Here is a 12188-nt window from a genome sequence, read left to right as displayed (position 1 = left end):
ATTTTAGAGCTAAAATCAAATTATTAATCTTTATAATTTTACTACCAAATCCACCTTCAAAAATTTTTTCATAATTTTATCCGTATAAATAATTTTATTGTAACCCATTATTACTTAAATATAAGCTACACCTTGATCTGATATAAATTCTTATAAAAATTATTGAATATTATTATTCTTATAAAATATTCTGATAACGACGGTATATAAACTGATTACAAACTTAAGTAAGGTCCATCGTGGATTATCGATTACAAAACAGGTTCCTCTGGATAGACTAAAATACCGCCAAATTTTTTAAGTTTCAAGAACATAACTATTACTACTTTAGTATAAACAATTACATTTTAAATAATAGGGTATCTAATCCTAGTTTTTTTCAAAAATTTTTTAGCTTCAATTAATCTTAAATAAAAATATTTTAAATTTAAAATTTCACTTAATAAATTTAATTTTATTTTAATAAATAAATTTAACTATTACTAAAAAAATTTATTTGTATTATTAGTGTAACCGCGACTGCTGGCACCAATTTGGTCAATACTCTTTAATATTGCTATTTCTAAATTTCTTTAATTTATAATATTAATTACTGCGAATAAATATATTATAAATATTTTTAAAATAAATATAATTCCACACAAAAATTTACATATAAATCAAATTAATAATAAATTTTTAAGCCAAAATAAAACTTTAAAATTTTAATAAAATAACAAAAAATTATTTATAAAAAATAAATAATTATTCTTAATAATATAATTTAATTAATTAATCAAATTTAATTTTTATTAATTTAAATAATTAATTTTAATTACTAAATCTGATAATTTAAAACCAAAATTTAACAAAATAATTAATTTATTTAATAAAAACAAATAATTTTAAATAATTAGTTAATTATTAAATTTAATAATTTATTAATTCCCCTAAATTAATAAATACCAATTCATAAACATGTAAATATATTTATAAATATACATTTTATATATATATATATATTAAAACAACATTTAATAAATTAATTATTTAAAATAATTTGTTTTTAAATAAATTTTTAAAATCTATTAATTCCCCTAAATTAATAAATTTTAAATAAACAATAATAATGTAAAAAAAAACATGAAAACTGTTTATTATTTTTTATTTTAATTTATAACTTTAAATGATATAAAAACAAAAAATATAATTTCTAATAATTTATAATAAAATAATAATATTTAGTATAATTAAAATAATAGTTATTATAAATAAATATAAATTTTATAAAACATTAACTTTATAAAAATCAAAATATTTAAATAATTTAATATAATCTATACAAATAATTATTATAAATTAATATAAATTATATTATTATTAAAAAACCTTCATCTTTTTTTTTTTATATAAAAAATTTATTAATATATAATTTTATAATTTTTAAAATAAAATGTTGTATACTAAGTTCTAGATTAATAGATAATCTATATATATATAAATGTTTAATATATTATTATATAGTTAACAATTTAAATAAAAAATTTCGCAATCCAAAAATAATTACATAAATTGTAAATATCTATTTTTTATATAGTTTATCTAATATTTCTTACATTTATATAAATATATAAATATTTATTAAATTATTATATATTTATATATTTATATATAGTTGATAATTTATATAACATATATATATATATAGAAAAATAAAATTATTTAATTTTTTTTTACACCACTAATAAAAAAAATACTAAAATGTATTATTAAAAAATAAATTAATTATATTTTATTTTTGTAATTTACAAAAAAAAAAATATTAGAATAAAAAAAAAAAAAATGGGAATCCTACTATTAATGAATTGCCTGATAAAAAGGGTTACCTTGATAGGGTAAATTATGCGGTCTACCGCATTCATTAACAAGTTTTGTTGTTTTTTTTATAAAGACTTTATATTTAATAGAATTAAACTATTTCTAAAAGTATCAAAAACTTTTGTGCATCATACACCAAAATATAAATTTATAAAATATAAAAAGATAAGCTAATTAAGCTACTGGGTTCATACCCCATTTATAAAGGTTATAATCCTTTTCTTTTTAATTTTTAATAACTCTTCAAAAATTTTATTTATTACAATTATAATTATTGGAACATTAATTACAGTAACATCTAACTCTTGGTTAGGAGCTTGAATAGGTCTTGAAATTAATTTGCTATCTTTTATCCCCCTGCTAAGAGATAGTAATAACAACTCAACATCAACAGAAGCTTCTTTAAAATATTTTTTAACCCAAGCTTTAGCTTCAACTGTACTTTTATTTTCTTCTATTATTCTTATATTAAAAAACAATATAAATATCGAAATTAATGACTCATTTACTTCAATAATTATTATATCTGCCTTATTACTAAAAAGAGGAGCTGCTCCTTTTCATTTCTGATTCCCTAACATAATGGAAGGGTTAACTTGAATAAACGCGTTAATATTAATAACTTGACAAAAAATTGCTCCTTTGATACTAATTTCTTATTTAGATATCAAAAATTTATTACTAATTAGAGTAATTTTATCAGTAATAGTAGGGGCAATTGGAGGTTTAAATCAAACATCTCTTCGTAAATTAATAGCTTTTTCATCAATTAACCACTTAGGATGAATACTAATGAGTTTAATAATTAGAGAATCAATTTGATTTATCTACTTTTTATTTTATTCTTTTTTATCTTTTATTCTAACCTTCATATTCAATATTTTTAAATTATTCCATTTAAACCAACTATTTTCTTGATTTGTTAGTAGAAAAATTTTAAAATTTACTTTGTTTTTAAATTTTTTGTCCCTAGGTGGATTACCACCATTTTTAGGATTTTTACCAAAATGATTAGTAATTCAACAATTAACATTATGCAACCAATATTTTTCTTTAACAGTTATAATAATATCTACATTAATTACTTTATTTTTTTATTTACGAATCTGTTACTCAGCATTTATACTAAATTACTATGAAAATAATTGATTAATTAATACACAATTTAATAATATAAACACAAATTTATATTTAATTTTTACTTTTTTTTCAATTTTCGGGTTACCTTTAATTACTTTATTTTTTTTTATACTTTAAGGCTTTAAGTTAATAAAACTAATAGCCTTCAAAGCTGTAAATATAGGGAATTCCTTTAAGCCTTAGTAAATTTTACTCCTTCAAAATTGCAGTTTGATGTCATTATTGACTATAAGACCATTGATTAAGAAGAATAACTCTTATAAATAAATTTACAATCTATCGCCTAAACTTCAGCCACTTAATCGCGACAATGATTATTTTCAACAAATCATAAAGATATTGGAACACTATATTTTATTTTTGGAGCTTGAGCTGGAATAGTCGGGACATCCCTAAGAATTTTAATTCGAGCTGAATTAGGACACCCTGGAGCCTTAATTGGAGATGACCAAATTTATAACGTGATTGTAACAGCCCATGCATTTATTATAATTTTTTTTATAGTTATACCTATCATAATTGGAGGGTTCGGAAATTGATTAGTCCCTTTAATATTAGGAGCCCCTGATATAGCTTTTCCACGGATAAATAATATAAGATTTTGATTACTTCCCCCAGCTCTTTCTTTACTATTAGTAAGTAGTATAGTTGAAAACGGGGCTGGTACCGGATGAACAGTATACCCTCCTTTATCTTCTGGGATTGCTCACGGAGGAGCATCAGTAGATCTAGCAATTTTTTCCCTACATTTAGCTGGAATTTCTTCTATTCTAGGAGCAGTAAATTTTATTACTACTGTAATTAATATACGATCTTCTGGAATTACTCTTGACCGAATACCTTTATTTGTATGATCAGTAGTAATCACAGCTCTTTTACTTTTACTATCTTTACCAGTTTTAGCAGGAGCAATCACTATATTATTAACTGACCGAAATTTAAATACTTCTTTTTTTGACCCAGCAGGAGGAGGAGATCCTATTTTATACCAACATTTATTTTGATTCTTTGGCCACCCAGAAGTTTATATTTTAATTTTACCAGGATTCGGAATAATTTCACATATTATTAGTCAAGAATCAGGAAAAGCAACGCACGCAATTACTAATATTAAGAACTCTCGATCAGCGAAAAACACAGCACGAAATTCGCGGTCACCCACTTCTTGGCGATATTTCGCAACCACTCGGCCTCGAAACATCGACCCAAATTCAGATATCACCTTCGCGATGCGGAGGTAGCAAAAACCCGACTGCAGCCCGCACCTACTGCGATGCAGCCTCAGCTAAAAACACTCTCATCAAAACACACTGACCCACTAAGCAATTGTCAACGAAGCACCCAGCTTCGACCTAGTTACCACACCCCACAATTATTGCTATCCAATAAACTTAAGTCAGCAAGAATTAATTATTTCCGGGTCTCAAGTGCGATCACCAGCTGCATAAAAGGGCCAAGATCGGCCGAAAGAGCAGACAGTCCATCAGCCCGAACACAAGACTCAGGCATTCCATCTGCCCAAGCTAGACACAAAAAAAAAAAAAAAAAAAAAAAAAAAAAAAAAGAAAAAAAAAAAAAAAAAAAAAAAAAAAAAAAAAAAAAAAAAAAAAAAAAAAAAAAAAAAAAAAAAAAAAAAAAAAAAAAAAAAAAAAAAAAAAAAAAAAAAAAAAAAAAAAAAAAAAAAAAAAAAAAAAAAAAAAAAAAAAAAAAAAAAAAAAAAAAACCAAAAAAAAAAACTCCCGCTTCATCTAAAAAAAGAAAAAAAAAAAAAAAAAAAAAAAAAAAAAAAAAAAAAGAAAAAAAAAAAAAAAAAAAAAAAAAAAAAAAAAAAAAAAAAAAAAAAAAAAAAAAAAAACACAAAAAAAAAAACAAAAAAAAAAAAAAAAAAAAAAAAAAAAAAAAAAAAAAAAAAAAAAAAAAAAAAAAAAAAAAAAAAAAAAAAAAAAAAAAAAAAAAAAACAAACAAAAACTCCCGCCACATTATTTCTCGCTTGCCTACTGCATATTTCAAGCCAGCCCGACACCTGAAGTCACCTACAAACTACAAATTTTCTTGTAGCGGACCCTGGACAGACTGATGCATACCTCAGCCTGAAATAGGACCTCACAAAACCAAAAACATTTTTTTTAAATAACTTAAATACACTGTTTCAGAGGCTTGCATTTACAAGCACACATACTGAGGCTCTCTCTATATGACTCCCGATCTAAAGCTATTATACAACGCAATCATCAAAGTAACCAAAAAACTGTACCATTTTTTCTCAGGTAGGCCCACCTAACTACCACCTACCCACAGATGGTTGAAAGATACAAGATTTGATAAACTTTGCAATGATGAAAAAAATCTTACGGATCTATCATCCGATCACTTGCCTGTTCTACTAAGTCTTCTGCAATGCCCGGAGTTCGTGCAACACCCTTACGTGCTCACAACGAATCGAACCAACGACCCTCTCGCTGATATTTTGGAATGATTTTTTTGGTTTGTCACCAGGAATAGCATCACTTGGAATCACAAATCGGTTTTGGGACAGCAAATTTGCATTGAATGTGGGGAAAAATTATGCTAATTAGGCAGGGATCCTTGCAAAAACCAACCGTTTCTTAGTATGCATGCAAGTAGCAACAAGTAAAGAGTGCTGTCTTTTCGTAGCGCTTCTCTCTCTGAGAGCCGAGAGAGCGAGTTGAACGAGGTGATGGTATGGTCCATGCTGAAATTATATAAGGTGGTCCCGTCCTTCTCTTTCGGATCTTATTCACACTCCCCCAAATCCAATTCATCACTCACACACATGCAATCACAGCGAGTTTGTTGTTGTATTTGCAAAATAAGCTCCGAAAAGAGAACGCATTGCGGGACGGTACCACTTTATATAATTTCATCATGGTATGGTCCTCACCACAGCGGACGCGGTCTGCTCATTACTAGATTAACCTTGCGTTGAAAAGCTACTCTGTTGGGTTAAGTTTTTGTTTTGTTCAGTTTTACACCAAATGTTGAGCAGAAACTCGAAAAATTAGAGATCAAAGAACAAAGATATACACATTGTATTTGTATACATTGTACATAGAATCGGTTAATCCTTTTTTCGTTTCACACTTCTAGTTCGTAGGTGAATAACAACTGCAACTGCTAATTTCAAGGGAAGACTTTTTAATGATATTGCTGCTACATTCACAATCAATACGTATGCTCCTTTCTATAGTGTTCATGCCAATACCCGATCTGATGCAATGGATATTTGGGTATCATATACTCCATTCGCATATTCCGCAATATGGCGCAATTGTTGTACAGAAACCAATCGTCCATTGCCGATACGTGACAGGCCTCGGATCTGCCCAACGTGTAGATCTCCCTTCGGAGATCCAACCAGATGGGTCTGTACTTGGTGAACACTGCGAAATTTTGTGTATTATTTGATAGGATGCGGCGCTCCAGCCACTTGTATACCCGCAGCTTGTTGTAAATTGTCGATTTGCCTCTGCACACTTGGGTCTGTGCCGTGTGGTACATTGCTGCATAGTGGCCACCATATTGACGATCAAACACAAAATCTGTCTTGAGATTCTTTACTTGGTAGTTCATTCGCGTATCTTGCCACAGTACTCCGAAGGTGATACCCCACGGATTGATTACCCAATTGCCGATATGATCGCTCTGCAATCGCGGTATGGATATTGTTCTCTCTAAACTTTTTGTACGTGTTTTACCACTGACTGCTCTAGGTGATAATTTTGGTGCGGGTTCTCCTGGTGCTGGTGCATCTCCAGTGTCATCTCCATCAGCTGAAACATTTCCAACATCACCTTTTGGCTTCGCTTTGGGCTTGGCCCAGAAATTGAGACCAGCTTTTACAAGCGTTTGAGGAACCGACACCAACGCTTTCCCTTTCGCTGCTGTTGGTTTTCCCGCTGTGCGAAGTTTGCTCTGATAAACACCCGGAAACAGGCCCATTTTGTCCTGGCCAGGCCATGTCCCATTCGCCATGATTTGACGTTCCAATTCGCGTCTTCGGTATCCAGAGTTATCCGCAGCTGCAGCCAGGTCCTCCATGACCATCCTGGACTTCCATTGAACGGTGCTGTTCGCGGGCACGAAAATCTGATTGCTGGCAGCCCGGTCATTGTCGGCGAGGGGCAGGGGTATAGCATGCACAATAAAAGGCAACACCTGGAAATGAAACGTGCTGTGGCAATGGGGATAACGAAGCGGATTGGATATGGAAATAACTTACGCTAATTAGGCAACCGAGGACAATAAATAATGCATAAATTGTCTTCATCGTTTGTGCGACTGTAAAATTGTACATACATGAAAACAAAATTTTCTGATTTCTCTCTCGTGTTTGCGATTAAATTTAAAAACTTACTGATAACTATAGTAGACAAATTAAGTATGAACTATTGTTTCATTATTTCATAATGAAATAATTAGGGTAGGTTATTTTTTTTTAAAGCCAATTGTTGATCATATAGCCGAATGATTAGAGATTTAAGAAAAAAGATACTATGTACATAGAAGAGGGCATCTCTTATTATTTCACACTTCTATATGGATACAAGTTCCTAAGTGAATAATAACTGCAACTGCTAATTGGAATGAATGACTTTTTGATGATTTTGCTGTTACATTCAAAATCTATACGGTAACATGATACAATGAAATTTGGGTATTGTTAAGCAGTTAACCTTATTGGGAGCGCGAAAGATCTTAGAGCCTAAAAGCCCCGGCACTAACGGAAGCAGAACAAAGGGTTAAGCCCGGCTACTGAGAGAAGAAAGTAGGACGAATGGCAGAAAAAGAGGAGAAAGGACATGGTAACTACCTTAGTAACTACACTACTTTAACAATCCTTATCGCGAAATATCACCAATCCAAACGTTAATTTTTTTTAATGGTCCAATCCAGGTTCAAAAGGCGTGGAAGGCTAGTGCAGCGCTTAGGTCAGCCCACCCTGAGCCGCACGAGGAGTTTTAGTTGACGGAGAAAAAGCAATCATGGAGCCAGTGCATGGATCGCGAGAGTGAGTTGACGTATAGTGGCTAGCAACAGAGCAGGGCGAACGCACCGAGTGTGGTGCTGTGCGTGGTGGACTTGTGCTTCGTGCTAGGAGTTAAAGGCCACCAGCCCTTAGAGTCGACGGTGCCACGCCTGGGGTAGACCTAGGCGAATCGGCTTAGTCTTGCGAGATGCACTCGGAGAGTATTCGAGCTGACTAATACTATTTACTATTATGTATCTTCATTATTTATATATTTATTAAAAAAAAAATTTTGCAAAATACTTAAATATATAAAATAAAAAACTGTAACGAACCATGGTTCTACCCATGGCTCGTCACAAACGGCGGAGGATCAGCGCATCCACGCTGCCGGGAGACAATAACCTAACTGATATACACAGAGCTAACGAACCATGGCTCTAGCCACGGTTCTCCCCAAATAGCGGTTTGTCAGCACTTCGGAAAATAAAATAGCAAAATAAGCAACGCACGCAATTACTAAAATTAAGAACTCTCGATCAGCGAAAAACACAGCACGAAATTCGCGGTCACCCACTTCTTGGCGATATTTCGCAACCACTCGGCCTCGAAACATCGACCCAAATTCAGATATCACCTTCGCGATGCGGAGGTAGCAAAAACCCAATTCCCAACTGCAGACCGCACCTACTGCGACGCAGCCTCAGCTAAAAACACTCTCATCAAAATACACTGACCCACTAAGCAATTGTCAACGAAGCACCCAGCTTCGACCTAGTTACCACACCCCACAATTATTGTTATCCAATAAACTTAAGCAAGTCAGCAAGAATTAATTATTTCCGGGTCTCAAGTGCGATCACCAGCTGCATAAAAGGGCCAAGATCGGCCGAAAGAGCAGACAGTCCATCAGCCCGAACACAAGACTCAGGCATTCCATCTGCCCGAACACTAGACACTGCACGAGGCAGTCCATCAGCCCGAACACAAGACACTGCACTAGGCAGTCCCTCAGTCACACACCCAAGACACTGGACTAGGCAGTCACAAAAGCAAAACACCACACTTCGCAGTCCACCAGCGCACAATTCAACTACGAGTCAAAGTAGCAACCTAAAATAATTTAAAGTGAATGAAAAAGAATACTGAATAAAACCAAGAAAACCAGCAAACAAAAACTCTCGCATCATCATTTCTCGCTTGCCTACTGCATATTTCAAGCCAGCCCGACACCTGAAGTCACCTACAAACTACAAATTTTCTTGTAGCGGACCCTGGACAGACTGATGCATACCTCAGCATGAAATAGGACCTCACAAAACCAAAAACATTTTTTTTAAATAACTTAAATACACTGTTTCAGAGGCTTGCATTTACAAGCACACATACTGAGGCTCTCTCTATATGACTCCCGATCTAAAGCTATTATACAACGCAATCATCAAAGTAACCAAAAAACTGCACCATTTTTTCTCAGGTAGGCCCACCTAACTACCACCTACCCACAGATGGTTGAAAGATACAAGATTTGATAAACTTTGCAATGATGAAAAAAATCTTACGGATCTATCATCCGATCACTTGCCTGTTCTACTAAGTCTTCTGCTATGCCCGGAGTTCGTGCAACACCCTTACGTGCTCACAACGAATCGAACCAACGACCCTCTCGCTGATATTTTGGAATGATTTTTTTGGTTTGTCACCAGGAATAGCATCACTTGGAATCGCAAATCGGTTTTGGGACAGCAAATTTGCATTGAATGTGGGGAAAAATTATGCTAATTAGGCAGGGATCCTTGCAAAAACCAACCGTTTCTTAGTATGCATGCAAGTAGCAACAAGTAAAGAGTGCTGTCTTTTCGTAGCGCTTCTCTCTCTGAGAGCCGAGAGAGCGAGTTGAACGAGGTGATGGTATGGTCCATGCTGAAATTATATAAGGTGGTCCCGTCCTTCTCTTTCGGATCTTATTCACACTCCCACAAATCCAATTCATCACTCACACACATGCAATCACAGCGAGTTTGTTGTTGTATTTGCAAAATAAGCTCCGAAAAGAGAACGCATTGCGGGACGGTAGCACTCTATATAATTTCATCATGGTATGGTCCTCACCACAGCGGACGCGGTCTGCTCATTACTAAATTAACCTTGCGTTGAAAAGCTACTCAGTTGGGTTAAGTTTTTGTTTCGTTCAGATATACACATTGTATTTGTATACATTGTACATAGAATCGGTTAATCCTTTTTTCGTTTCACACTTCTAGTTCGTAGGTGAATAACAACTGCAACTGCTAATTTCCAGGGAAGACTTTTTAATGATTTTGTTGCTAAATTCACAATCAATATGTATGCTCCTTTCTATAGTGTTCATGCCAATACCCGATCTGATGCAATGGAAATTTGGGTATCATATACTCCATTCGCATATTCCGCAATATGGCGCAATTATTGTACAGAAACCAATCGTCCATTGCCGATACGTGACAGGCCTCGGATCTGCCCAACGTGTAGATCTCCCTTGGAGATCCAACCAGATGGGTCTGTACTTGGTGAACACTGCGAAATTTTGTGTATTATTTGATAGGATGCGGCGCTCCAGCCACTTGTATACCCGCAGCTTGTTGTAAATTGTCGATTTGCCTCTGCACACTTGGGTCTGTGCCGTGTGGTACATTGCTCCATAGTTGCCACTATATTGACGATCAAACACAAAATCTGTCTTAAGATTCTGTTTGAGATGCCAAGCTTTTTTGGCACCTATATTTATCCAAATCAGTTAAAGACTTTGATTTAAACGTTATAATGTTTATTTATACCGGCGGCTAGCTGAAGCCCAGCCAGATAAATGTTCACAAGCGGGGGTTCAGTATGCAACCTATGCGGCGAGAGATTAGCATAGAACTACTTGGGCCACGACGGCCGATCAATGCAAGAGCCGACGCAGCAGGTGCAGAGCGCCCTTTAACAGGGAGAGCGCAGCAGCACTGCCGAACGCTGGGGACATACATAAGCTTAGGTTTCGATACTCTTATACAACTAGTTACAGCTACATTTAATATTATGATAGACGCTTAAGTAGCCGCTGGCCCGAACATACTCCCCCCCTTGGAAGCTCGCCTTTCAACTGACTTCTCAAGGGGCAGCAAACACAGCCGAGTAACGGCCCTCCTGATGGTTCCTGAAGCCGTCTTCAAATCAGCCACGCGGCCTACTCCATCCTTGCCTTTGACGACGTCGACCACTCTAGCCAGTGGCCAACGCATCGGAGGAAGATTCTCATCCTTCACCAAGACGACATCGTTGACGCAGAGGTTTTTCGTAGGCGTACGCCACTTCGAGCGCTCTTGCAAAAGAGTCAGATACTCTTTGCGCCAACGCCTCCAGAATGTCTGCTGCAGTTGAGTGACCCGCTGCCAACCATCCAGACGGTTGTAGTTGAGCTTCGTTAGGTCAGGCTCGAGAATTGACTGATGCCGGCCTCCCAAAAGCAGATGAGCAGGCGTCAACACATCCAAGTCATCAGGATTTTCTGAAAGCGAGGGCAAAGGGCGAGAATTAACAATTGCCGCGATCTGGCAGATCAAGGTGCGGAGCTCGTCGAAGCTAAGGATGGATGGCCCAACTGAGCGGTACAGGTGATACTTACCTACCTACTTACACCTACCCACAGATGGTTGAAAGATACAAGATTTGATAAACTTTGCAATGATGAAAAAAATCTTACGGATCTATCATCCGATCACTTGCCTGTTCTACTAAGTCTTCTGCTATGCCCGGAGTTCGTGCAACACCCTTACGTGCTCACAACGAATCGAACCAACGACCCTCTCGCTGATATTTTGGAATGATTTTTTTGGTTTGTCACCAGGAATAGCATCACTTGGAATCGCAAATCGGTTTTGGGACAGCAAATTTGCATTGAATGTGGGGAAAAATTATGCTAATTAGGCAGGGATCCTTGCAAAAACCAACCGTTTCTTAGTATGCATGCAAGTAGCAACAAGTAAAGAGTGCTGTCTTTTTCGTAGCGCTTCTCTCTCTGAGAGCCGAGAGAGCGAGTTGAACGAGGTGATGGTATGGTCCATGCTGAAATTATATAAGGTGGTCCCGTCCTTCTCTTTCGGATCTTATTCACACTCCCACAAATCCAATTCATCACTCACACACATGCAATCACAGCGAGTTTGTTGTTGTATTTGCAAA

General features: G+C 34.7%; 1 protein-coding gene across 2 annotated transcripts; it reads right to left on the bottom strand.

Annotated features, from left to right (window-relative positions):
* Positions 1-6039: 6039 nt before the first annotated feature.
* LOC111082012 lies at positions 6040-7378 on the bottom strand. 2 transcript variants are annotated; one of them, XM_022378189.2, is made up of 3 exons: positions 7239-7378; positions 6901-7174; positions 6040-6825 (listed from the first exon to the last, which is right to left on the bottom strand). In XM_022378189.2, the coding sequence occupies exons 1-3, from the start codon at positions 7311-7313 to the stop codon at positions 6182-6184; spliced, it is 993 nt and encodes a 330-aa protein (XP_022233881.2). In that variant the 5' UTR covers positions 7314-7378; the 3' UTR covers positions 6040-6181. The 2 variants fall into 2 exon arrangements, with proteins under 2 accessions (XP_022233881.2, XP_022233879.2); XM_022378187.2 differs by having other exon boundaries at positions 6040-7174.
* Between the last annotated feature and the right edge of the window lie 4810 nt (positions 7379-12188).

This window comes from Drosophila obscura, unplaced genomic scaffold, assembly GCF_018151105.1.
Source record: "Drosophila obscura isolate BZ-5 IFL unplaced genomic scaffold, ASM1815110v1 contig_9, whole genome shotgun sequence".
Lineage (NCBI taxonomy): Eukaryota > Metazoa > Arthropoda > Insecta > Diptera > Drosophilidae > Drosophila > Drosophila obscura.
The sequence above is the reverse complement of the archived record's forward strand: the minus strand, read 5'-3'. Positions and strand labels throughout refer to the sequence as shown.

Bases quoted from the DNA above. Each gene is read 5' to 3' on its own strand.
- LOC111082012 (XM_022378187.2), bottom strand. From the start codon at position 7,313: ATGTACAATTTTACAGTCGCACAAACGATGAAGACAATTTATGCATTA. The intron at 7,175-7,238 runs GTAAGTTATTTC...TTTCATTTCCAG, and splicing joins TCCTCGGTTGCCTAATTAGC to GTGTTGCCTTTTATTGTGCA.